General features: G+C 39.1%; 1 protein-coding gene across 1 annotated transcript in view; it reads left to right on the top strand.

The window, feature by feature from the left end:
- vmp1 (vacuole membrane protein 1) overlaps positions 1–19335 on the top strand; it is a 123090-nt gene extending 103755 nt beyond the window's left edge. Inside the window, exons 10-12 of the mRNA XM_078422721.1 lie at positions 926–987; positions 13706–13808; positions 16260–19335. Coding sequence (XP_078278847.1) covers positions 926–987; positions 13706–13808; positions 16260–16403 — 309 coding nt within the window. The 3' untranslated portion in view covers positions 16404–19335. The remainder of the gene's footprint in view (positions 1–925; positions 988–13705; positions 13809–16259) is intronic.
- Positions 19336–27914: the final 8579 nt, after the last annotated feature.

The raw sequence follows: 27914 nt of genomic DNA, 5'->3' as shown, positions 1-27914 counted from the left end.
GTGTGCCATTAGTTCAAGAATACAAAGGTTGATGGGGAATGAAGAGAAGATTAGTTTAACTTGGCTTCATGTTCGGCTCACACATGGTGGACCAAAGGGCCTGTTTCTGTGCTGTAGTGTTCTCTGATATGTGAATCAAAAGATTCTGAATTTTCCCAGAAATTCAATCACTTTTTATGACTTGTTGTAAATGCATTGGATACAAAGTGAAGGAATTGAAGTTGAATAAATTGAATAGAAAATGATGAGGGTTATTACCAAAATTGCAGGTTGATTGTGTTTTAAACGTAATATATTAACTTAAAATTTTGTGAATTATCTATTTTGGGGACAAAGACGTGCATAACCTTATTTGGTAGGGTAAACCTGATTTCAATGTGAGTCTTGAAAAGTCTATCATCTTTTTTATTGATGTTGCTGCAGTCAATGTTAATCTGAACCTTTCCTTGTAAGTCTAAACTTCATGCTCTTCCTTCTCCTGCACCTTTACTGTATTAAAATGAAGACATACCACACCAACATTTGGCGAGATATTTCCTTCAAGTTTGAAATTGTGAGCTCTTTTGCTATACCTTTAGCAATTCACAGCTTGGGTTAGCATTGTTTAACCACTTAATCATTAATGTCATCATCTCCCTTATTTTTTATCTTGAACAATGAGCATTGGCCCTTATCCAAGATCCCACGACCAGAAAGAAAATGTTCGCTCTCTACTGGTTTCCGCAATCTTATGGAAGTATCTTTTTTACATTGAAAAGAAATTTGAAGTTTCCCTGGAAATGGTGGATCAGATCTTGTTTATCTTTGGTTCCATGGATAAATTGAATGGTCAGATCTCTTACAGTTCATGTCAGTAATTTATTTATTCTTTATTGCATTACAAACTAATTTTTTGCATCTAATTTTTTTTGTTTTAAACCCACAGAAATTATTTGTTATCATCATGTTCAGCAAGCACATAGTGGAACAGATGGTGTCCTTGATAGGGTGAGTAATTTATCAACTGATCTTCACGTCTGTCTTATGAGAATTGAAACTTTGGTGGGTGGAGAAACCTAAGGAAGGGTTAATTGAAATGAATATATCGTTACACCCTCCACAGGACGTAATCCACCTGCAATGCTGGTTGATTCATTTTAAAGACTTTACTCTTTGCTGTCAGTGCAAAGTTTGCCCATCTTTGTGCCAGAAGGAGCTTAATCTTTAATGGAACTTGAGTCATGTCAAATATACTAGATCAATAAAAGGCCACTATCAGTTTTCTTTGAATATACTTTTTATATTTTAGTTCAATCGAAAGTCACCAGTGTAAATGTTTATTTGATGTGTTCTTATCTATGAAATTATGCAGTTTTTTTTAACATGTGCAAAAGAAACTAAGTTAAGTAAAGATGGAAACTGGAGAATGCAAAGCAACTGGTCCATACCTGATCCACTCCATGGAGTTTTGTTGGGGCTGAAATATTTTCCCCACCGGCTAGATAGTTTTATTTGAATGTATTTGAATTTATTGGAATCGTCTAAGGATTAATGAGTGTGCATCTTCACATAACTATTAATGTGGTGTGCAAGGTTGCTGTTGTGAATGGATGTTCGTGTGAGTTTGTGGTTGAAGTATATTGAAACCAAGCAAGGGGAACTCTGAGCACAAAATCAAAGAGGAAACCTATAATATTATACAATGCAATTCCTAGTTTTTTTTAAAAAGAGGCTTTTGGGCACAATATGCCCTTTTCATTATGAAAAAGCCCTCCCCTCTCTGCTTTCTCAACAAAGATCTCACTGCACTATTTTATTAAAAACTATAGTTAACCACTTAAATGTTAATCTGTGGTGGTTCTCCCCTGTTTTCACATAGAGTCTTAGAGTGATACAATGTGGAAACAGACCCTTCGGCCCAACATGTCCCAGCTATACTAGACCCACCTGCCCGCATTTGGTACATATCCCTCCAAACCTGTCCTATCCATGTACCTGTCTAACTGCTTCTTAAATGTTGGGATAGTTCCTTATTAACTACCTCCCCTGACAGCTTGTTCCATACACCCACCACTCTTTGTGTGAAAAGGTTACCCCTCAGAATCCTATTAAATCTTTTTCCCTTCACCTTATACATTTTTGGAACAGATGTAAGGTTTAAATTATTTTTGGTAAATAAAGTTGTGTAATCAACTACTGCTGACACTAAATCTAGTGATTTGTAAAGAAAGGTTGTTGTGCATTGGCTCCTGATTCCTTTTATAGCTGTTTGGCTTTGCATACTACATTTTCTTCTTGTTGACCCTTCCAAACCATGTTTACAATGATTGCACAATAGCTTTTATCATGTAAGTTTATGATCTACTTTGTAAGGTCTATATTACTTTTATTGGCAATAATGTATGTTGGATTAATTTGCAGTGGAACTGTAGCATCTCAGGGTTCAGTTGGTATCAATAAATTGCTTGAGCTTCGGTCTCTTAACATCTGCGCTGCTAAAAGAAAATAAAAGGATCAATGCACAGAACTAACAATCTTCATGCTATAAATTTCACTGATATGAACTATTTTGGTAAAGAGCATTGCAAGGGTGCACTTCTGGAACAAAGTAAATGATGCAAACTACTGAAAAAATGGGAAAGGTACTGTGGAGCAACTCATTTGCTTTGGTGTATTGAAGATTAAGTTCAAATGTGATATGAGAAAAAAAATGAAGTTCCTAATGGTTGCGATCCTGACATGCACTGCTTTTTTGCATCTGTATTTTATGCTGAAATTGACCATATGGTGGAAAAGATGCAATTAAGCTGGAAAGAATGCAGAAAATGGCAAAACTGAGTTGTCGGGAGATTGGATAGACTAGGACTTTATTCCTTGGAGCTTGGGAGGCTGAGAGGCGATCTTTAAGAGGTGTAAAAAATCATAAGGGTCATTGATTGAATACAGTCTTACCCAGGGTTGGGGAATCAAGAATGAGAGGGCATGGGCTTAAGGTAAGAGAGGAAAGATTTAATAGAATCCTGACGGGAAAACCTTTCACATAGACGGTGGTATGTATATGGAATAGACTGCCCGAGGATGTGCTAGAGCCAGGTATAATAACAACATTTAATAGTCATTTGGATAGGTACGTGGATAGGAAAGGTTTAGAGGGATACTAGACCAAGAGGACCCATTGGGTCCAAACCTCTCCCCCCTTCCCCTCCCCCCCTGTCCCCCTTCCCCTCCCCATCCCCTTCCCCTCCCCCCATCCCCCTCAAACCCCTTTATCCTCCCTCCTCCACCCCCCTCCCTCCTTCCCCCCTCCTTCCCTAGGAGATAGATTTAAACTTTAAAATGTGAATAACTTTAAAAATATAACACCGATTTCAATGAAACTTCTTTCATTAGCACCAAAGGTGAGTAAGGTGGGCCTAACATTGTCGTGTTATCGTGTACCGTTTTGGCTGTAGTTCAGGAACAAACAAACAAGAGTTTTAGTATATAGATATGGGTCAAATCCTGGCAAATAGAACTAGCTTATTGGCATGAGCAAGTTGGATAAAAAAGGCCTGACTCTGTGTTGTAATTCTCTATGGCCCGATGACCTACAATATATCTTGCTCCATTACTCATAGACACTCTTTTGTAGGATTGTAATTTAATTCCCCTGGACTAAGAGGTTCTGTGACTTTGCAATTATTATTAAACACTACACCAGAAACTTGAAGGCAGGATTGTAATGAAATCCATCCAATTCCCTTATGCATTTGCAATACCTATTTCTTATCATTGTGAGACCGAATGTATATGTTGCACAGCTACTTGAAAGACCAAAGCACAGGACTATACCATTGAAGAAAATGAAAATACTTTGGATTAGTGGTACATTATGGCCCTGAAGATTTTGGGGGAATGTGGAGACTAAAGAAGTCAAAGAATTCCATAGATTGTTAACTTGTAGAAAAAGGCATTTGGGAGTCTTATAAGGTGTAGCTCTGAGTTTAACACTGGCTGAAATCAACGAATGGTTGAAAGTTATGACATGGGACAGTTGAAGTCATATGTAATAGACTTTGCAATGTTTCACCATAAAATGCTATGTTTAAATTCTGTGATTATTTGAAATTTATTTCAATAAATTAGGGGAAAAGATAACTACTCCCATTACATTGATGCCCTGTAAGTAACTGAACCTATCTGTTGTAATATTGGTGGGTGCTTTCTTGTCATTGTTTACTTACAGTTGATTGCTCTGCAGCAACTTCCTAGAGCAATATCAAATGTAATCTTTCCAGTGTCATCCATCAGTAAAAAATATATTGCTAGGAATGGGAGTAAAAAGTAGTCGAGGAGTGAGCAGTTGGCCAAGAATGAGAAGAAGCAGTTGAGGATGCGGAGTTGGAAGAGTTAATTTGGATTAGCTGATCCAAAATGGTGGCTTGATCAGAGATCAGAATCTTAAAATCATGAGAAGGAAGAATAGTATGTGTGGATGTTAACCAAAATGTTAAGTAGGTTGAAGTGTTGATAAAATATTTACATAAGTGTTTTAAAGAAATCGAACCTCATTAATTTAAAAAAGCACATTACGCTTTCAACAGAAGCGGTTGAAGTTCTTGGGTTTCGATGTTTCAGATGTGATGGAGAGGGAGGTAAAAGAGATGGAGGAATTGCAATACTAGTCGGGGAGAATGTCAAAGCTGCACTCGCGGTCAATAGACAATAGACAATAGGTGCAGGAGTAGGCCATTCAGCCCTTCGAGCCAGCACCGCCATTCAATGCGATCATGGCTGATCACTCTCAATCAGTACCCCGTTCCTGCCTTCTCCCTATACCCCCTCACTCCGCTATCCTTAAGAGCTCTATCCAGCTCTCTCTTGAAAGCATCCAACGAACTGGCCTCCACTGCCTTCTGAGGCAGAGAATTCCACACCTTCACCACTCTCTGACTGAAAAAGTTCTTCCTCATCTCCGTTCTAAATGGCCCACCCCTTATTCTTAAACTGTGGCCCCTGGTTCTGGACTCCCCCAACATTGGGAACATGTTTCCTGCCTCTAATGTGTCCAATCCCCTAATTATCTCATATGTTTCAATAAGATCCCCCCTCATCCTTCTAAATTCCAGTGTATACAAGCCTAATTGCTCCAGCCTTTCAACATGCGACAGTCCCGCCATTCCGGGAATTAACCTAGTGAACCTACGCTGCACGGTCCTATTGGAGGGTTCAGCCATCAAGATAAGCATGGGTAGAACTAAAAAATAAGAAAGAAGTCAGGATTATCCTATAGGCCTCCCAATAGCCAGAGGAGGTAGAGGAACAGATATCTAGACAGATTATGAAAAGATATAAAATGTCCCAGAGGCTTAGACATGGAAAAATTGCTACGGTGTATTCAAGGGGGGTTCTTGAAACAGTAGATGGATAGTCCAACTAGACGAGCGACCATTCTGAACCTTGCATTGGGAAAGGAAAGGTGACTGGCATTTCAAAGGGAGAGCATTTTTGAAACAGTGATCACAATTCCATCAGCTTTAAGATAGTTATGAATAAAGATAAGTATGGATTTTTAGGGGAAGTTCCAAATTCATAATTAATAATTACAACATTATTAATGCAGGGAATATGGAGGTACATGGATCAGACAGAGAAAATTAGTTTAATTTGCCATCATGTCCAGCAAAGCCATCATGGGGCAAAGGGTATGTATTTATGTACTGCTGCTCTATGTTCCATGAAGTAAAGCACAGGGCCAGTAATGTTAATAATAAACTTATATTGAATGGTACAGCACAAGAAAAGGCCCTTTGGCCCACAATGTCAGTTCCTAAGATGCTTCCAAGACCAACTCATATCTGCCTGCAAATAATCCATATCCCTCCTTTCCCTGTATGTTCATATGTCTATTCAAAAGTCTCTTGAATGCCACTATCGTACCTACCTCCACGCCGGGGCAGCACGTTGCTACGCTGTGTAAAAAAAAAACTTGTTCCATACATTTCCTTTAAACTTTGCCCCTCTTGCCTTAAAGCTATGGCCTCTAGTATTTCAATTTTCCATCCTGGGAAAAAGATTCTGACTGTCTACCCTATCTATGCCTCTCATAATTTTATATATTTCTATCGGGTCTGCCCACAACCTCTGGCATCCCAGGGAAAACAATCCAAGTCTGTCCAACATCTTCCTGTAGGAAGGAACTGCAGATGCTGCTTTAAATCGAAGGTAGACACAAAATGCTGGAGTAATTCAGCAGGACAGGCAGCATTTCTGGAGAGAAAGAATGGGTGACGTTTCTGGTTGAGACCCTTTTTCAGACTGATGAAGCTTCCTGTAGCTAATACTCTCTAATCAAAGCATTATTCTGGTAAACCATCTCTGCAATCTTCCCAAAGTCTCCACACCCTTCCTGTAATGGGGCAACCAGAAATGCACGCAATACTCCAAACGCGGCCTAACCAAAGTCCTACAAAATTGCATCATGACTTCCTGACCTTTGTACTCAATGTCCCGACCTATGAAAAGCAAGCATACTGTATGCCTTCTGTCTGCTTGTTTTGCCACTTTCAGGGAGTTATGGAGCCAGAACAAATTACTTCCTTGTTTGAGCTGTCTTTATTATGGTGTGCTGTTTTTATTTTTTCTGCCTTTCATTCTCATCCTAGCTCCTCTGCCAACAAGTCCAGACATGAAAGATATCTTGTTCTTTCTCCCTGTCTTGGCTCTTTAGTCATCAGCATTTTAATGGCATGAATTCAGTCTGGTTTCCCCTAGTTCTGTTTTATCACAAAACAGATCGCTTAACCACAGAGTCCCCCTTGCAATGCATACCACTGTGCTGACATCACATCACTTTTGCCCTTCATTTAATTTTCCTAACATTTTAGATATTTGGTTCTAGATTTTTGGTTTAAAAAAGTTAACAATGCTGTCCACACAGTGAGAGAACTTACTTCAACTTTTTGGGTCTGAAGTTCCTCAATTTTAGATAAAGGCTTCTGATTTATGGTTGATGTTTATCACAAGGTATACATAGTTGCTGGTGGGTGATGGGGATGCACAAAATGCACCTTTTTGGAAAATGAGATTGAGGTACAAAGATTTCCTGTAAATGTCTTGGTTGTTTATGATGGAATCATGAAGAATTTAAGTTATATGATTTAACAAAACGTACTATCAGCTTAAATGTCTTCCCTGTGATCTGCAGACTTAAAGGAATATCAAATGGAATACTTAAAACCTCAGCTTCCTGAATCTTGTTTTTAATTTTATTTTGCCTATTTTTATTCCAATTCCTTATAATGATCAGCTTTGCACCATCTCCCAGAGTCTTCAAAAAAATCAAGTGCTTGACTTCTACGGACTTAGATTCAAAAGACAATAGACAATAGGTGCAGGAGTAGGCCATTCGGCCCTTTGAGCCAGCACCACCATTCAATGTGATCATGGCTGATCATTCTCAATCAGTACCCCGTTCCTGCCTTCTCCCCATACCCCCTGACTCCGCTATCCTTAAGAGCTCTATCTAGCTCTCTCCTGACATTGTAGCTGCTTCTGTGTCAGTTTCCCTAAAATCTGATGTCTAGGATTGCACGATACTGCAGCTGGGATGCGATAAATCAATTTTAAAGTGAGCTCTTTAGATGAAGAAAACACGGGTGTTAGTCTTCTATTATTGCATATGATGGGGAAGAACCTTCTGCTGCAGATTCTGGAGCAAAGCTCCTGTCATGCTGCTGGGGTAAGGAATCTGACTTGGAAACTGTAATGTTTGTCAAAACCAGGATGTGATGTTCCAAGAACATTTAATCCTTTTAGGTTTGCAGTCGACACTCCCAAGAGGGAGGTGGTGTTTAAATAGCCATGAGTCAGCTATGCACTCTGTAGCTTATCCATGCTTTTGATACTGAAGGCTCACCACTCAGCTAGTTGAACATTGTAGCTGTACCACTCCTGGCAAGCAGCAACTCTTCTTACTTAGTAATCCAAGTGATCAGGAAATGAACCAGTCTAGTTTAGTTTACTTTAGTTTAGAGATACAGTGCAGAAACAAGCCCTTCGGCCCACCGGGTCTGCGCCGACCAGCGATCCCGCATATTAACACCATCCTACACCCACTAGGGACAATTTTTAAATTTACCAAGCCAATTAACCTACAAACGTGTACGACTTGGGAGGGGGGGGAATGTACAAGCTCCGTACAGACAGCACCCGTAGTCGGGATCAAACCGGGTCTCCGGTGCTGCAAGCGCTGTAAGGCAGCAACTCTACCGACGTGTCACCCAGTCATCATAGAATACCCAGCTTCTATCCTACTCTTTAGTGGTGAAGATGTGACTGGGTCAGTCTATGTTGGGGGAGAGGGACAGCGCTAAATCCTACATATTGCTTTGATGGAGACACAAGGAACTGCAAATGCTGGAATCTTGAGCAAATAATAATGCTAGAGGAACTCAGCGGGTTAGGCAGCATCTGTGAAGAGAATGGATGGGCCACCTTTCGGGTCGGGTGTAAAGAACAGTTCCGATCCGAAATGTCACTTAGCAATTTCTTCCACAGATACTGTCTGATCTGCTGAGTTGCTCCAGCACTTTGTATACTGCTTTGTATGATGCTGTTGAAGGTTACGAGAAGGAATAGGAGTAGAATTAGGCTATTCCGCCCATCAAGTCTACTTCGCCTTTCAATCATGGCTGATCTATCTCTCCTTCCTAATCCCATTCTCCTGCTTTCTCCCCATAACCTCTGACACCTTTGAGAAAGTGATCATGCTCTCCCTGTCTCTTGGTGTGTAGCAACAGCCTGATCTGTTAACTAGTACAAATATTATCAACATATGTAAATTCAGGGTTTGATATGAATAGGGTTCATAGATGTTTTAACTGAAGAAACTCTGGAGAAAGTACAGCAATGATGTCCGAGGCCAACAACTACTTGTTCCTTCTATTGATGATGTAAGAAGCCATTTGATCCATGGCCCCATGTCAGCTTAGAAACATAGAAACATAGAAAATAGGTGCAGGAGTAGGCCATTCGGCCCTTCGAGCCTGCACCGCCATTCAATATGATCATGGCTGATCGTCCAATTCAGTATCCCGTACCTGCCTTCTCTCCATACCCCCTGATCCCTTTAGCCACAAGGGCCACATCTAACTCCCTCTTAAATATAGCCAATGAACTGGCCTCAACTACCTTCTGTGGCAGAGAATTCCACAGATTCACCACTCTCTGTGTGAAAAAAAACTTTCTCATCTCGGTCCTAAAAGACTTCCCCCTTATCCTTAAACTGTGACCCCTTGTTCTGGACTTCCCCAACATCGGGAACAATCTTCCTGCATCTAGCCTGTCCAACCCTTTAAGAATTTTGTAAGTTTCTATAAGATCCCCCCTCAATCTTCTAAATTCCAGCGAGTACAAGCCGAGTCTATGCAGTCTTTCTTCATATGAAAGTCCTGCCATCCCAGGAATCAATCTGGTGAACCTTCTCTGTACTCCCTCTATGACAAGAATGTCTTGCAGCAGATCCATCCTAAAAGTCATTCTCCCTCATTTTCCCAGTATCCCTGCCCCTTGTTCCCACTCGCATGCCTATCAATTCTACTTTAATTTGTCTTGCAATTACTGTCTCCAAGGAGTAACTTGCGTTTGCCAGAAAGTGTCTAGGAGAAAGCCAGAGCACACAGAGGAAATGCATGCAGTTACGAGAGAACATGCAACTCCACACAAACTACAGACACCTGAGATTAGAATACTTCTGCAAGGTCTACCAAGACCTACTGGATCTCCTGGTTGCTAACCATCTTACTTCCCCTTCCCATTCCCATACTGACCTTTCTGTTCTAGACTGAAAGTGAAAATTAAAGCTTCTAAGAAAAAGTAATCCCTCAATCATGTAGTTAAATCCAACATGCAAACTAGCCTACTTCTTTCTGATGAACACTCATTCTCCATGACAAATGAGCATCACTCATTAGCCGGCAAGTCTCAAAACAATAGTAGTTACTTTAACCTTTGTTAGTTAGTTAGTTTAGCATAGGTTAGTTGAAGTGACACAAGGCAACAAAGCACTTTAATTAGCTCTCTTTAACAATACTTGATGTAAGCTGCCAGAAAGTATATGGAAGCATCAGGTTGAGTACTGATTACATTATTTATGTGGAGTGCTGGGAAGGCAACCAAGGACTTCATACAGTCAGAATTGATTTTAACTGAGAAGACTGTTAATTGTACTGATATTCCAATACATGTGGGTTGCAGAAATCTCTGACATTAATTTACAGAGAATGATCTAATGAGGTATAAAATACAGTTACGAAGATGGAATGATCCAAACAGGTGGCCAGTGGACACATTCAGGAGGCTATTATTTAACTAGTGTCCACAATGAACAATAACTTCAGGTGTTTGTTAGAAGTCACCCCCAAAATATTTCAAGATTATGAAGGAAAGGAAACAGATTTCGGATAATTGTCATCTCTCCCAGGTGCAACCATCTGTTCAGTCTGTGGCCATAGGATTAGTTTACATAGTCATGCCCATCATTAAAATATGGTAGAATGAATGAATGTCATTGGCAGTCACCCCAAGCATTTTTCACCTTTACTCTGATCACATTTAAAATATCGACTGAATTGGTAAGTCATCCATTAATTATTGCAAATGGGGTTTAAACCAAGGATGGTCTAAGTCGGTAAATGAAATCAGTCCTTAGTTGAAAAAAGACACAAAATTCTGGAGTAACTCAGCATGTCTGGCAGCACACCTGGGGAATATGATAGGTGATGTTTCGGTGTTGACCCTTCTTCAAATTTAACCTATGTTCTTCAGGGATGCTGCCTACTCCAGCAGTTTGTGTCTTCTTTTGTGAGCCATCACCTACAGTTTCTTGTTCCTCATTTCTTAGTTGATTGCTCTTTTAGATAATCAGATCAATGGATTGATGACATCTCATCAAATTAAGATCACCACAGTTGAATGGCATGATGCCAAGGCAATTCAAACAGCACACTGATTATCTTGTAACTTCCAGTAAATCCTTTAATAGTTCTGATTAAGGGTCATCAGCTTGAAACATACTCAGTTTCCCTTTTACCAAATAATGTCTGACCGGAGTATTTTCTGTTTTTATTTGTTTTATTTTATTCTGTTGAAGCTGACAATGTCTACTGACAGGTTATGCTGTCCTTTTGTGATTAACAAAGAAAGAGTAGGTCATAGTGTTTTCTGCACGATTCACAAAATGCTGGAGTAACTCAGCAGGTCAGGCAGCATCTCGGGAGAGAAGGAATGGGTGACGTTTCGGGTCGAGACCCTTACTTTTTTTTTAAAGCGGTTGTCTGAGCTACACTTATTGATGCATTACTTGCTTACACAACACCCTGGTTAGGTGTTTATCTTTAACGGTGGTTCTCCCCTTTCAGCTACCTTGAATACAGTGAAATGGCATGAGGTTGAATGGTCCTGTCCAACTTACTGTTCTTGTAAACACTAAAGGACATTTGCCAGACATAGGTTTCTTTCCCCATAAACTTTTTGTTTACAACCATGATACAAATGTCTGTACACCTTTGCTTTACCTTACAAATTGTTGGTCATTTCTTTATTGTACTCCATGCAGCTCCTGGTTAAGCCACAGTTCTACTATTGATCCATGCAGGATTCCATCTTGTGCGGTCACTACCATTAAATATCTAATTCTGCCTATGTAACATGCAGTTAATTAAATTCCAATCCAAGCTCTGGGCAGCAATCCTCCAAGATGTGATATTATTTCAGTTTTCCATCAGGACTTTTTCAAAGGCTGCTCAAGAATCTCAAAATGCTTTTGGGTTCCATTGCCTGTCTTCTTTGCAGTCTCCATGAATACCTTGATTAGCATAATGACATTGAACTTATCCAAACCCCAGAATTTAACTCGGTGACGGACACATGGTGGTCAAATAAATTAAAATCTGTGCAATAATGTTAAATTAATGTTAAATTATTGTGGAAGAGAGCATGAATGCTGTACAAGCCTCTAATATATGACTTTGTGTTTATTGTGGATCACCCTTAAGATTTTTGCCTTGAGTTGGAATGTGCTCTACATTTGGGAATTTTGACAGGATTGAATGTTAGTTGCATGTCATCCAGGACTTGTGCATCTGCTACAATGGTTTAAAGTCCTGTATTGCATTTATAGTTTGGATCATACTGGCTAGTATGCCAGAAGTTATGAAAACTCTACCAGGAAAAGGAGAAATTAAATTGTGAAGTTTGCTGCAGCTTGCAAATCAATTGTGCTTGACTGGCGTATGCAATTATTTACATTCAAACTACAAATAGTCGGAATTGTTTCAGGACAAAGGACTAAAGTTAATTAATATTTCTTGCAAAGGTGATATGTATTGAAATATTTTGTTCCTTTCCACATTACTCGTGTCTCATAGGCAGTTTGAGTGGGGTGTACGGAATGGATACAATTAGATATGGGGATAGGATATCCTATATTTAGTAAGTAGTACATCTAGCTCAACTCCATATCTTCAAGCATTCTTTACGAATTCAAAAGTACACAAGCAAAAATGGGACCCTGAAGTTTCTTTCATTATACAGTTTGGGAATAGTCTCTTTCAAATTGTTATAAAATATTTTAAGAATGTTTTCTATTGAACAAGGCTGATTTAATTTTTTAACAATGCAATGAGTAATCAGCTTGCGTAAAGCAGAAATTTTGTGAAATATCTGTTTTAGTCCATTTCTCTAATCAGCGTCATTTTTAAAAATAATTCTGCTGAGGTTTCCTGTGGGCTAAATTTATTGATATCCTTTTTATAAAGAAATGGAGTGTGTTTAAATTGATAAGATGGTATCCAGAACAGTGAATCACTTCTAAGTAGTGTATTGTTTAAAAATGTGTCCCTTGTAGAATTGATAAAAAAAAGTTACTCATGAGAATTGCTGCCTCGTGGTACAAGAAAATATATTGTGTAAATCTGGGTTCATCTCCAATTAAACCTTTCTTTTTTTTTCCTTTGTTCCACCCAAAACAGTTTAAGACTTTCCATTGTTAGTAATTTCTGCAATGAGACCACAAGAGGTTTAGAAATATATAAAGTATCTTGTAACATTGCATGAGTCAGGACTTTCCGTGTAAGGGTAATGGCCCTTTTACTTCAATAAAAATATATTGTGATATGGAGCGGGGGAATAAATATGAAGCAACCTTACTAAAAGATTCATTGTACCTTGTTTGTTCGTTGGTTAATCACCAACTGTTGAATCCTGGTTGGGCGTGGTTGTATGTGTGTACGTGCGCGCGTAAAACTGGAGGAAGAGCTAGTATGAACATTTTAACAGTAAAGAAATGCTTCATTTCCTTATAAGGACTGCTAAATTCGGAAGTGGCTATCCTTCGATGAGCTGTGGGGGCGAGTCATACATGGAGTGGGAGTGTAGTTTCTTTCTTAGCTGGCAATGACACACTGCCGACTCACTTCCTCATTGATCAGTTTAAACTAGATTTTACAGGAACTGACGGTGATATATGGGGCCAGGCTTGTGAGAATCTTTCACTTGAGATACTCTGGTCTGCCAGTACACTACTTGAGTTCCTCCTCTGCTCCTACCTTAATCATAATGAACGATGATCCCAAATGTGCAAAGTCTTAATGACTTGTTAATTTGTTTGAAGTTTGTGTTGCACTCTTACAGGTGAGTAATAATAAATTTATGTTTTTCTTCCCTCTTGGAAATTGATTTTACACAGGGCAATTCCAAGGTTAGGCCCATCACTTCAAAAGCCCTTCCAAGAATACCTGGAGGCCCAGAAGCACAAGCTGCATCACAAGTCTGGAGAGAAAATAGAAGCGGTAAGAATTCCACTAATGTTATATCTTTAGTGTTAAAAATGTTTATTGGTCTATGTCTGTCATTCTTTTAGCCAACAGTTTGGTGTATGTGGACGAGTGCAAAATCCATCGTAATTGGGTAATGGGTCAGTTTCGGAAATGAGGTCACAAATTGGCCGAAAATCTATCAATGAAATTGTGTCTCTAGGATTGCTGAAAGAATGTGGTCCTCAAACTTCCTCTTCGCAAAAAAATTCTGGTAGTTGTGTGAATTACCTGAAGTTTGGTGTATTTAACTTGTCCCAGAAAAAGAGCAATGAAGACCAGAACTTTGCTTTGAGTATTTTCAGTATGATTCCAAGGGAAACATTTAAATAGCACAATTTTCATTGAGGCTGAGAAAGACGCCTTAAATGTCACATGTAGAATAAAAAATTGGGCCAGTATTAATTCTATTAGCAGTTAATTTAGTTTAAGATATTTTCCCCTTTGCTGAAAACATTTTTTTTTAATGTTTGAATGTAGTGCTCTCACCTTTATAATTCAGGGTTTGAGTATAACATGGTTTATGGCAAGACAATGTATTAGTTGTCCATCCAAAATCTTTCTAGAAAGATCATCTAAATTGCATTTCTCCCCAAACTCTTAACACCCCTCAAAAAACAAACTTAGTTCCTGCTTTGTGGTTAAGGTGACGTGTAATACTTACCAAGCCCAACTTATGCAACTTTAAGAAAAATTAATTACTTCCTCACATGGAATAGCTATTGTGTGTCATGCTGCCATGAATTGACCAATATATTTTGCACACCATGCAAGTACTTTCTGTTGTTGATCAGTTCTTGTTCTTTGCCCAATTTTATTTTTGAACTACAAAATTGAAAAACCTATTTTAATTGTTAAAGATTTGCCAGAAGTTGTTTCTGGGAGATCCACATCTCTACCTCATCTTCACTGTTATTTTTGATTACTAATCACTTAATGTACATGTTTTTTCTTTGCTGTATTGTCTACCAACTATGATAGTTTGAAACTATTGTGATATTGGTGAAAGAAGTGTGCAGTAGTGCTCCCATTTGTTATCTTTGAAGTCATAAATAGATGGAATAGACTTGTGGGGGTGTACTTTGCACATTCTCTCTCTTTTGAAACTAAATATTGTTTTTCAGTCTTTGACCAGCTATTTGAATATACATTTGTGTTTTATTTCATTTCTTAAAGTCAGTGTAGACAAGTTCCTGCTGGAATCCTAAAGAATTTGTATTTATTTTGGCTTTTCGCCACTGTTTCAATTTTGATATAGATGCAGAATAACTAAATCTCTTAATAATGCACACATTGAATTAGTGTTGATCCCAGTACCAGATTGGTAAGAACTGTCTGCTTGTAAAAGATAGTGTGTGTGAATCTATGTGAGATGTCAAAGATTTTCTCCTCTTTTGATTCGGACTCTATTCTGGCCTACATTGGGTTTTTAGATCTCCAGTTGCCGGGCATAGTAGCAGCCATTTTGCTGCCAACCCTAACTGGATTGACCATGCTCATGAGAGAAGAGATGGTGAACCAAATTGCCATCCGCTCCTTCCCTAGTCGGGTTCCAGACTGAAGTGATACTTGTAGACATGTTCTCAGGTTTAATATGTTTTCATCTAATGACCTCAGCCAGATTGAAAACTCTTAACTCGACCCATCAAAGAAATTATGATCTAGATTCCTGAAACTACATTGGCCTTTGGTCTGCGCATCAAAGACTCAAATATATGACCAACAAATCTAAAGTATTGGCAATGGATTGCATCTTATTAGCTATTTTGCAGAGAGATTTTTGCGAAGGTTTTTTAACCAAACCTCTATTGGGAAGCATAAAATTATCATTAAAAAAATGATATATCTGCATATCTCAGAAAAGCAACACCCAAATGCACTAAACAATTAATTTAGGATATTGGAAATGTGAAGAGTATACCTCATTGAGGACTGAAGCAGCATGGTCATTTGCAGTAGTAATTTGTATGCATTATGTTTGCAATAATGCTCTTGATTTGATTAAACAAACTACTCTGTCTATAGCCGTGTTTTTTAATAGCATTTTGTCGTGTTCATAACTTGTTTTATTAAACCATCCTTTTGATTAAAATATTAAATGATACACTTTATCTGGGGATATGTGAAGCTATCTATAAAGATTTACAAATACTTAGTTGGTTTAATATTAAATTTTGGCACAGCATGCAAAATAAACTTTTATTCTTTTTGCTTTATTCTCCGGCACAATTTTACTGCTCACATTGTGAATTAGTTAAAAAAGTTAAAGCATACTTAGATTTGGGATTTTGTGGTTATTTTATAACAGAGAAAACTGTTCTTAACCCTAACAAAAGTTGCCAAACGGTTGCTATTGATTTCAACTTGTATTAATATTTTTTTTGTTATTTCTTTTCTTTTCACCCTTTCCCTCACCCCAATCCTCAGAGTGAAAATTGGCTGTCGTGGCTGTTTGAGAAAATAGTCATTGTCATGGTGTGCTACTTCATTCTGTCCATCGTTAATTCCATGGCCCAGAGTTACGCTAAACGGATCCAGTTGCAGAAATACACCGAGGAGAAAATGAAATGAAAAATAAACTTTTTTTTGAGGAAGGGTCAACAGGAGGCCCAGATTAGATAGTGATTTCCTAACAACCATCTGCTGCTGCTTGATTCCACGAACTGGAATTATTTTAGGGAGGCAGAGAGGGTGCGTTATAAATGTATACAGTTACAAGTTCTGAGAGAATTATTTCTGCTTATCATAAGTATTCCAGCCCGGACGGAGTCTACTTCTGTGGATTCTTGCCCATTTATTGTCTCCATTATTAATTTTTTTTTAAAGAATCCTGGCTTCAGTAGAGGCCTTGTTAACAATGAATGGTGTTAAATGGCATAAAGGAAATTGTAGGATAGATGTAAATATTAGGCATGGAATTCAGATGAAAGCAATGAGTTGGATCATCTCCCAATTACTTTGGGCACATGAATGAATAAACAAGACATGGTTTGCAAAAAGCACATCGGCCCAAACACCAATATTGCATTGTCTTGAGGTGCAAGTATATTCCCACAATTCCTATTTAACCATCAAAGGTTGGCCATATTTGGCACAGTGGTTGGTAATTTTAGCTCCATAAATAAAGAATTGCAGCACTGTTTTTCAATACTTGCCACTTGTGGCACTGGTTGAAAATAATGCTCAAGCTCTAACAGAGATTACTGCACTGAAATAGTTAAATGGGAACCTCTTACAATAGTTCCTCCTTTTTATTGCATCATTTCCCTATATTAACGCCTTCCTCCGCATAATCTGTCCATTCACCTTGGTGCTGAGATTTCACGCTGCCTACTCACCAGCAACTGTTTGAGCTGTGGTCTGATGCTGCAGGTTTTAGTGAATGGAAGGCCCCATCAGTGTTCAATGCTTGGGTGAGGCTCTAGTCATACCATCATCTGCAGTGTACTCTCCATTTTAGCAGAGAAAAAAGCAGAGGCGTTAATTTTTTATCACGTTATTTCTCCTCTTTTGCTGACAGGGTAGATATGGTAAATGTGAGCAAACATATGTGGATTTGTGAAAGAAGTTTATAGATATCACAATCCTTGGTTTTTATTTATCTCCCTATTAGGCAGTGTTGTTCTCTTGTGCCTGATGCACCTAACTCTATGCTCACCTCTATTTGCATTTTCAACAGTGATAATGAAAGAAAAGCTGTAAAACCAGCCCATCTACAATTGTACAGAAAACAATGTCATATGTATTCTGTAAATTTTAACACAAACACACAACTTGGCTTTATAAAACTGCATTGTCGTTTTGCAGACTCAGCCTTAGTCTGACTCTGTCCGTTTGATGGGGAATGTCATGATCGTGTAAAATATTAAAATCTTAAAGTACTTGTGCCAATTAAGTATAAACTCAATGACTTCCCCTGAATATAGGACCATTCATAATGAGTGAAATAACAAATCAGAGATCTGATTTTAGGTCACAGTGTACATCTTAAATTATCCCTGTGCGAGACATGTTGCATGAAAGAGATCCTTCAGAAGCTTCTCTTTAGGAGCTGTCAACTGGAGAAACTGATTCTGTTTCAATTATTGCATTTTCTAACTGGAATAAACTTGGAATTATGGTGATCTCTAAGTCTTTCAGTGAAGTTTGTGAACTTAAATGTATATGGTTCTGGTGTTCTGCATGATGTACCAGGCAGATTTCAGTCCAGTTCCCTCTCAGCACATTAGCATTGCCATCGGGCACAAAAATGGATTGAAAACACGTCAGGAAAAATAGCAGTAAGTCCAAAGTTAGTTAACTCTCTGATAGCACCTGCGTTCCACAATTGTCTAACCCACAGTTTTAGCTCACAGGTTCTGGATCTTAGTGTCGCTCAAAAATTTGGGGTTTGTGGGAAACTACTAAAAAGCGAAGTGAGTGCAAAATCGTACTTGATTAAAATTTAATTGTCCTGTATAGTTAACGGGCCATTATCCTAATCCATAAAGTAAACTTTAGCACTATTTCTCAATATTTTCATCTGCCTGATGGTAAGTAATTTGAATTCCTCAAAAAGTGAACAATGTATTGTATGAAAATAAAAGATTGAAGAGGTGTATCTTTTATTGCTGGTTCAGAAACTGGTCTTATCTTCAGCAGTTTAGATAGCTCCACGTTTCTGATCATATTAATCTAGAAAGATAAGGTTGGGTTTTATAGTCTTTGTTCATTGGAGTTTAACCGATGATCACTCCACATAGTGAAACCCAAGACAGGTGCTGCTGCCTGACCACACACTCGGGAAACTTGTCCAATTGTGTAAATTTCAATTTTGAATCTCAAGTGTGGAGTTTGGATTTGTTTCGTAAATTACAATCTGTTACAGTGGCACTACATTTGTGCAACTAAATGTAGCTGTGGTGAAATATTGTAGTCAGACGTTCTAAACCCAATATTCATTACTTGAAATGTACTAGTTTGACTCAGAAACAGGTAAGATTCTGTGTATCTTCATTGTTTACTTTCTCCCCTCAAAAACCAGGTGTAAATTTTCTTTCACATTCAGCTTCTGCATCATCTTGCCATTCAGTGAGATAGCTTATCAGACTGGTGTTGGCTGTTTGCTGAGTTGGCGACAACAGTTGGTAGGCTATCTGACGAAATGGTGTCCTTCATCTAATCAGCATTTAATTTTGTTATGTTCTGCATTCCCATTTTCATTTCAGAGCTCACTTTATATCTGGAAAAAGCATTATATTTGTCAATCTCATTCTCTCCCAGGTGTTTGAAATCTAATTGTCATATAATCGACTGCCATTCATAGTAACCATGGTTATGTTCAAACTTCCACCTCTTTTTATCCTTGCATTCAAAGCTTACAAGTTATTGCTCAGCTTCTTGACCATCTAATAGTCTGCAGTTTCCAGGCAGAAAAGTCTTGTTTTCAATTCAACTGCAGATGGATTCAATAACTTTGTCAAAACCACACAAGTGTCATTCTAAACTTAACCATGCCATAGTGTACAGAATATTTAATAAAACCTGTATCAAAGTTGATATTCAGAGGAGTTTGTGATCATTTGAACATTGTCAAGATCATTTTCCATTCTTCATTGAGGCAAATTTCATCAATTTTCAATTCTGTTTCTGACAATGTTTCTTAGTTGACACACCCCATTCTTTATTTCCCTTTTGGAGTAAGAATTCAATTAATTTTTGGATGGGACCAGTAAATGTTTTATTGGACTGCAGGCAATCACTTATTATTTTTAAGAGTCGAGTGTTTAATTGTCATATATACTGACAACGGAACAATGAACCTGCAGCAGCATAACAGGCCTGTGAACACAGTACACAAACAATAAATAATAAACAAAAAATTAGTAATCACAATTTTAGTTTAATATTGTCACATGTACCTAGGTACAGTGAAAAGCTTTTGTTTACGCGCTATCCAGTCTAAGAAAAGACTATACATGATTACAATCAAGCCGTCCACAGTGCAAGATAAAGGATGAAGGATACAACATTTAATCCAAGATAACGTTTGATTAAAAATGGATCAAAGGTCTCCAATGAGGAAGACCTCATTATCAGTCCCAAAAAAAAGTCCTTTGTGCACCAAAGACAGTCCTGCTGTAATCACAACTGTAATCACTCTGACCAAGAGATGAGCATTCATCCCTGGAGAAAAAGCAGAATTTCCCTTTTTTTAAATTAATTAAATTCTAAAGTATGAATGTCAGAGAATATTCAGCACTTCAATTTCAGGATAAATGAATCATTTTCTTTTGCATTCCCTCTCCCTATATTTCCCTTTCTGGCAATCAGGTTTTTGTTTTAGGTCATGTTCACCCTCTGTTACCTTGGCCAGATTGACATTGCTAATGATATTGGTTAAGTGTGAGATCAGTGTTAAATGTTAAAGCAGCGCTAAGTTCAATTCTCTGCAATTCTCAATATTTACACACTCATTAGAGCTAGGTGTGCCAATTATATTTTGCATGTTCTGTCATTGCCACCCAATTAGAACATAGAACAGTGTAGCAAACAGTGTAGCCTTTCGGCCCATAATGTTCATGTCATGTATAATGTCAGGCCTTTCAGCCCATAATGTCCATGCAAGCATGATGCCGAGACCAACTCTCATCTGCCTACACTGCCATATCCCTTAATTCCCTACATATCCAAATGACTATCCAAATATCTCTTAAATGCCACTATCGTTGCTGCCTCCACCACCACCGGCAGTGCATTCCCGACACTCACCCCTGTACAAAACAAAGTGCCCTGTACATCTCTAATAAACATTGCTCCTCTCACTTCAACGCTCTACCTCTAGTCTTTGACATTTCCACTCTAGGAAAAAGGTTGTGACTGTCCACCCTATCTATGCCCCTCATAATTGTATATACTTCTATCACGTCTCCCCTCAACCTCTAATGTTCCGGAGAAAATTATCCAAGTTTGTTCAACCCCTCCCTGTAGCTAATACCCGCCAATCCAGGTATCATTCTTGTAAACCTCTGCATCCCCTCCACATCCTTCCTATAAGGGGGTGACCAGAACTGCATGCAATACTCCAAATGCAGATTACACATTGATCTGTTGTGGTATTGTATCCACATTAGGGTCTTGAAAAGAGGGAAGAGAAAGCTAAGGTAGAGAGTAGACAGACCAGAGAGTACTTGGGAAAGGAAGTGTAATTTAAAGAGGAATTGGTCGATTTCATTGCGTGCATGTCTAACCCCAACCAGGAGCCTAAAAAATAGAAAACTCCTACATGTGAGGAAAAATCATGGACATAAACTGTACTGCTATTAGTATTATAAACTCATGAGTGTAACAAAAGGAGAAACTTGCAGAAGATGGTTGAAATTCGAAAATTTTAAAACTGAATTATTCAAGGTAAGGTGTACAGCTGCTGGAAAATGGTAAAACTCTTCAGGAACTATGTGATAGCAAAATTGATGAAAAAATTGTTGGCGATTAGAGAGGCCTATGATGCAACAATTACCATTGATTGTATTTTACATTACATTAGCATCACTTAGTTTAATAAAACGTTTTAAAAGATCAGAGTTGTAATGTTCTGAATTCTGGATTTACTCCATCCAGATAGAATCAGGTACCAAAACAGATATTAGTTGGTATTTGTGGCTATTCTAATTTTAAAGTGTTGTGAAACATTGAGATTTGCTTCACCTGGGTGTAATGTCACTTTTCATTTTGAGTAAGATCTTAAGGTTGGGAGATTTTGTTTAGAGCAAGTGCCAGTTCCCACAGAATCAAATCCTGTAATAGTCCTTGGCAGGCAGCTTGTTTTTAATTATAGACCTCAAAGGATAATGAGTAGTTTAAAATGAATAAAAACTTTCCAGTTCAGTGTGCATGAACCACATGATTTTTCAAATGTTCACTGCCAGGCTGTAATTTAGATGTTAAAAAGCCAGCATGATTGGATCCATTTTATTAGCCTTGTGCAATAGCTTACTCCACCACTTACCCGCCCGATGTTACTCTGATCGTCTGGCTGAGACTTTGTGATTTCATGTGGGTTAGGGTCATGGAGTTAACGCAACCTATTTATCTTGACTGAGGTCCAGCAATGGAACATTATACATCTTAGGAAATCTCAACCTCAGAGGTTGGGATGCTCATGTACTGAGCATGTTCTGGTCTGAGATTGAGAGATCACTGGGGAATTTGAGGGATATGGCAACTGCAGGAATGTCTTGAGTTAAAGGATCATCCATTGATGACCTCATTGCCAGACTCTCCCCCCAAAGTCTTGTTTCCAAACATTTCTTGAGAGGTTGGAACAAAATGGAAATTCAAGGCTGAAATCCCAGAGACTGAATGAAAGCAAAATCAAAAATGAAAGAAATCTCAAGAGTGAACAGAGGGCATTATCTTTAAAATTAGAACCAGGCCACACAGGAGTAAAAGTGGGATTTTATTTTAACCCCGTGCCCACTGAAAGAAATTTGGAACTCCCCTTTCTTGATGTGGGGATCAAGTAAGGCAGTGTATTGGCGCAACTGGTAGAACAATATATTGAAGGTTAGTGGCATGACAACTTGACTGCACTACTAAAACAAATACGCAGATTCTTGATTAAATGTATACTGGAAGAAACAATGGATGTCTGGTGTAATTACTAGGAATTAACCTAATGCATTGCATGAGTGGAACAAAGTAGTAATATATTACAGGTATATTATGAGATTAGGTTACTGTTGATTTCAACAGAGAGCAACAACTCTTGCTTCTGCCGCATTGCTCAAATCCTTCCTCAATTCATGCATGAAGTTCAGGAATTCCCTCCCTAAATCTTTCTACTCTCCTCTAGATATTTTATACTACAGACCAAACTTTTAAAAACTCATTTGTTTAATATTACCTTTGACTCCCACTTAAACACATTTGAATGTTTCAGCATTAGAGACATTTTAAAATACTAATATGGAATATGAAAAATTAGTCACTAGATGAGGCACAATCAATATAATTATATGAAGGACTTTAAAAAAAAGTGTTTGTTTTCTCAATCTTGTTTGCAAATGGTTCATACCATCTATCCTATCTTTTAGTACCTTCAGCTTTGGAACCCAAATCCCAGACACTGCTACCGAGACTGGTTTGCAGATTCCACTGTGGGATGTCTCTCATGTGCTTAAATTCCAGTAGTCTCATCCTATATCTTTTCAATTCTTTACCTTCTAATGCCTCCTCAAAACTCCCCTCTTTGATACAGATTGCATCTGTTGGAATCTGAAGTTTAAAAAAAAACTGTTGGAGGAACCTAACAGCTCACGCAGTATTTGTAGAGTTCGTTTCACTCCACAGATGTTCCCTGAATTGCTGAGTTCTAGTAGTTCCTTTTTCTTCTCCCCTCTAGATATTTTGATCATTTTTACCACCACTTCCTCCAGTTTCATATCTGATAACAATTTCCGTTCACACCCCACCCTGTGACTGTGGAGCCCTATGGAATGATGAGAATACATGTTACTCATTAAGGTACAAGGCCATTTGAAACTGTTCGATAAGTGGCCTTGATGAGTCACTGACCTTTACCACACAAAGCTGCTTTATTTCACCCACCCAGTGGAAGATTAGCTAATAGCATGACAGCATAAGAGAAAACTTTGCCAAAGGCACATTGGGCATGAAAAAAGCTGCATGAATCTCATTAAATAAGATTTCAATAGTAAGTGGGAAGACAAGCCATCATTAATGGTACCAAATGTGAATCCTTGGTCGTTCCCACACCCTCCACTTGGAATTTTTAACATCACGTCCCTGAGTCACTGCCATAGGGAGGTTGTTGAGATTAAATTACACGTTCTAGTACCAACACCAGCTTATTCATTTCTCTGAGCTTCTAGATGGTTGTGCAAATTATCATGGCCACAATCTGTTCCCTCCTATGACAATTTACAACCCTTTCCATTTGATGCTGTTGCTGAAAACTCATTAATCTCTTCATCCCTCATGTTCTCCACCATGGCAATACCCTACATTTGATCATCATCTGCCCATAACTAGATGTTTGTTTCGCAAGTTAAACTGCCAAAGCAGTGGCAAAGCTGATAGAGCCGCTGCTTCACAGCACTTGAGACCTGGGTTCGATCCTAACTTTGGGTGTTTCCTGTGCGGAGTTTGCATGTCCTTTCTGAAGCATAAGTTTCCTCCCACATCCCAAAGATGTGCAGGTTTGTTGGTTAATTGGCCTCTTTAAATTGTCGTGATGTAGGGGGAGTGCATGAGAAAGTGGGATACCGAACTAGTTTAAATGGGTGATCATTGGTCGGTGTAGTCTCAGAGGGCTAAAGGGCCGGTTTCAATGCTGTATCAATCATTTTTTCTGATGAAGCTATCCTCCCCAGCAGGAGAGAAATCACTATTGATACAGCATTTACCAGCTAGTTTACATGTTTGGAATAAATGTATATGATGTGACCTGAAATGGAATATTTGAACAATGTAGTTGCATTACACAAGAAAGCTGACGACTCTCAGTGGATCACAATAATTTCCAGTGCATCATAACAGCATAAGAACAGGTTTGAACTTTGAAAAACGATTACCAGCAAGATAAGGTATATGCAAATCTAAAGTTTGCATATTTGAAAATATTTCTCTTCTACACAAATGCCTTCATCTCTGCTCTCACATGCCTTTTTAAACAGAGGAAGAGGGGTCACTAAAGTGGAGTTCTGGATACCTATTCGCATGCCCTCTTTTCCTCCCCAAAATCCTAGGGCCAACTGTTAATGTCCATTTTACTCAGACTATTGAAATGCAAGCCTTTGTCTCAGCATATGTACCACACCCTATTGTCCTGTGAGCATCTGTTCCTGACTCATAGAACATAGAACAATATCACACAGAAACAAGCCCTTTGACCGACAATGATTGTGCTAAAACATGATGCCAAGTTAAACTAATCTCATCTACCTGTACATGATCCATATCCCTCTATTCCCTGCACTTCTATGTGCCTATCCAAAAGCGTCAAATGCCACTATCATATCTGCTTCCACCACTACCCCTGGTCCCCACCACTCTTTGTAAAAAAAAAACTTGTCCTGCACATTTCCATTAAACTGTTCCCCTCTAACCTTATAACTCTACCCTCTAGTATTGGACATTTCCACCCTGGGATCAAGGTTTTGTCTATCCTATCTATGACTCTCATAATTTTATATACTTCTATCAAATCTCACCTCAACCTCCAAAATGCGTAGAAAACAATCCGCGTCTAATATCCCAGAAGTACTAGGGGACAGATGATCTAGAGTGATGGAGGAACTGAAGGAAATTCACATTAGTCAGGAAATGGTGTTCGGTAGACTAATGGGACTGAAGGCTGATAAATCGCTAGGGTACTCAAGGAGGTGGCTCTAGAAATTGGAGATCATTTTCCAATGTTTTATAGATTCTGGATCAGTTTCTGTGGATTGGAGGATAGCTAATGTTATTCCACTTTTTAAGAAAGGAGGGAGAGAGAAAACGGAATTATGGACCAGTTACCCTGACCGGTGGGGAAAATGCTGGAGTCAATTAAAGATGAAATAGTGGCGCATTTGGATAGCAGTAACAGGATCGGTCCAAGTCAGCATGGATTTATGAAGGGGAAATCTTGCTTGACTAATCTTCTGGAATTATTTGAGGATGTAACAAGTAAAATGGATAAGGGAGAGCCAGTGGATGTAGTGTATCTGGAGTTTCAGAAAGCCTTTGAAAAGGACCCACAAAGGGGATTAGTGGCCAAAATTAGAGCACATCGTATTGAGGGTAGGGTACTGACATGGGTAGAAAATTGGTTGACAGACAGGAAACAAAGAGTAGGAATTAACGGTCCCTTTCAGAATGGCAGGCAGTGACTAGTGGAGTGCCGCAAGGCTTGGTGCTGGGACTGCAGCTATTTACAATAGGTATTAATGATTTAGATGAAGGAATTAAAAGTAACAGCAAATTTGCAGATGACACAAAACTGGGTGGCAGGGTGAACTGTGAAGAGGATGCCATGAGAATGCAGGGTGACTTGGATAGGTTGGGTGAGTGGGCAGATGCAGTCTAATATGTGGATAAATGTGAGGTTATCCTCTTCGGTGGTAAGAATAGGAAGACAGATTATTATCTGAATGGTGTCAGATTATCAAAAGGGAAAGTGCAACAAGACCTGGGTGTCCTTGTACATCAGTCACTGAAAGTAAGCATGCAGGCACAGCAGGCAGTGAAGAAAGCTAATGACATGTTGGCCTTCCTGGAAGATTTGAGTATCGGAGCAAAGAGGTCCTGCAGTTGTACAGGGCCCTGGTGAGACCACACCTGGAGTATTGTGTGCAGTTGAATGAATGAATGAATGAATAATAATAATAATAATAATAATGCATTACATTTATATAGCGCTTTTCATATACTCAAAGACGCTTTACAGAGATTTAGAGAACAAGTTTGAATGAATGAATAAGTTTATTGGCCAAGTATGCATATACAAGGAATGTGCCTTGGTGCTCCACTCATAAATGACAACACAAACATACAGTTAACAATTAAGAATACAAAATAAACACATTGAAACAATAAGGAAACACCATTACGGTCTAAACATGTGGGTGAAAATATACAAGAGCAAAAAAGAAACTACAGACTTTGGTTATTGAGTAGAACTATCACTCGTGGGAAAAAAAGCTGTTTTTATGTCTGGCTGTGGCTGCTTTGACAGTCTGGAGTCGCCTTCCAGCGGGAAGTGTTTCAAAGAGTTTGTGGCCAGGGTGAGAGGGGTCAGAGATGACCTTGCCTGCTCGCTTCCTGGCCCTTGCAGTGTACAGTTCGTCAATGGGGGGAAGACTGCAGCCAACAACTTTCTCAGCTTTGCGAACGATCCGTTGCAGCCTCCGGATGTCGTGCTTGGTGGCTGAGCCAAACCAGACCATGATGGAGAAGGTGAGGACGGACTCAATGAGAGCAGTATAGAATTGGACCATCATTGCCTGTGGCAGATTGTGTTTCCTCAGTTGCCGCAGGAAGTACATCCTCTGTTGGGTCTTTTTGACTGTGGAGTCGATGGTGGCCCCCTGTTTAAGATCCCTGGAGATGATGGTTCCAGGGAACTTAAATGACTCCACAGATGTGACTATGGTGTTGTTGATGGTGAGTGGGGGGAGGGGAAGGGGATCTCTTAGAAACTGTACAATTAGTTCCACTGTCTTGAGAGCATTGAGCTCCAGGTTGTCGTGATGGCACCAGGACGCCAGCTGTGTCACTTCCCATCTGTAGGCAGTTTTGGTCTAATTTGAGGAAGGACATTAATGCTATTGAGGGAGTGCAGTGTAGGTTCACAAGGTTAGTTCCTGGGATGGCGGGACTTTTTCATATGATGAAAAAATGGAATGACTGGGCTTGTATTCACTGGAATTTAGAAGGATGAGAGGGAATCTTATAGAAACATATATAATTATTAAAGGATTGTACAAGCTAGATGCAGGAAACATGTTGGGGGAGTCCAGAACCAGGGGCCACGGTTTAAGAATAAGGGGATGAGATGAGAACTGAGATGAGGAAAATCTTTTTCACCTAGAGAGTTGTGAATTTGTGGAATTCTCTGCCTCAGAAAGCAGTGGAGGCCAATTCACTTGATGCATTAAAAAAAGAGTTAGATAGAGCTCTTTGGGCTAGCGGAATCAAGGTATATGGGGAGAAGGCAGGAACGGGGTACTGATTGGGTATGATCAGCCATGATTACATTGAATGGCGGTGCTGGCTTGAAGGGCCGAATGGTCTTCTGCACCTATTTTCTATGTAATATATAAGACTCTAAGACTCGTATTCAATGCCCACATCTGCACCACATTTTGTAATCACACAAATGAGGCCCAGGAGCGGTTGGAGAGGTTGGAGCAGCGTCCGGGTGGTAGGTTTAAAAACCGAGCGCGGGGCTTTGTTCACACAGAGGCCCAGGAGCGGTTGGAGCAGCGTAAAAACATTCCCTCACACTTCAAAAGAAGTGGTCTGGAGGAAGCCGCTGACTGGTGGAAGCGGACTAGAGGAAGCAGCTGATTGGGCGTAACCCCGGGGTTGTTTTTGCTT

The sequence above is a fragment of the Rhinoraja longicauda genome, chromosome 26 (assembly GCF_053455715.1).
Source record: "Rhinoraja longicauda isolate Sanriku21f chromosome 26, sRhiLon1.1, whole genome shotgun sequence".
Lineage (NCBI taxonomy): Eukaryota > Metazoa > Chordata > Chondrichthyes > Rajiformes > Arhynchobatidae > Rhinoraja > Rhinoraja longicauda.
This window is presented reverse-complemented; position numbering and strand designations above follow the sequence as displayed.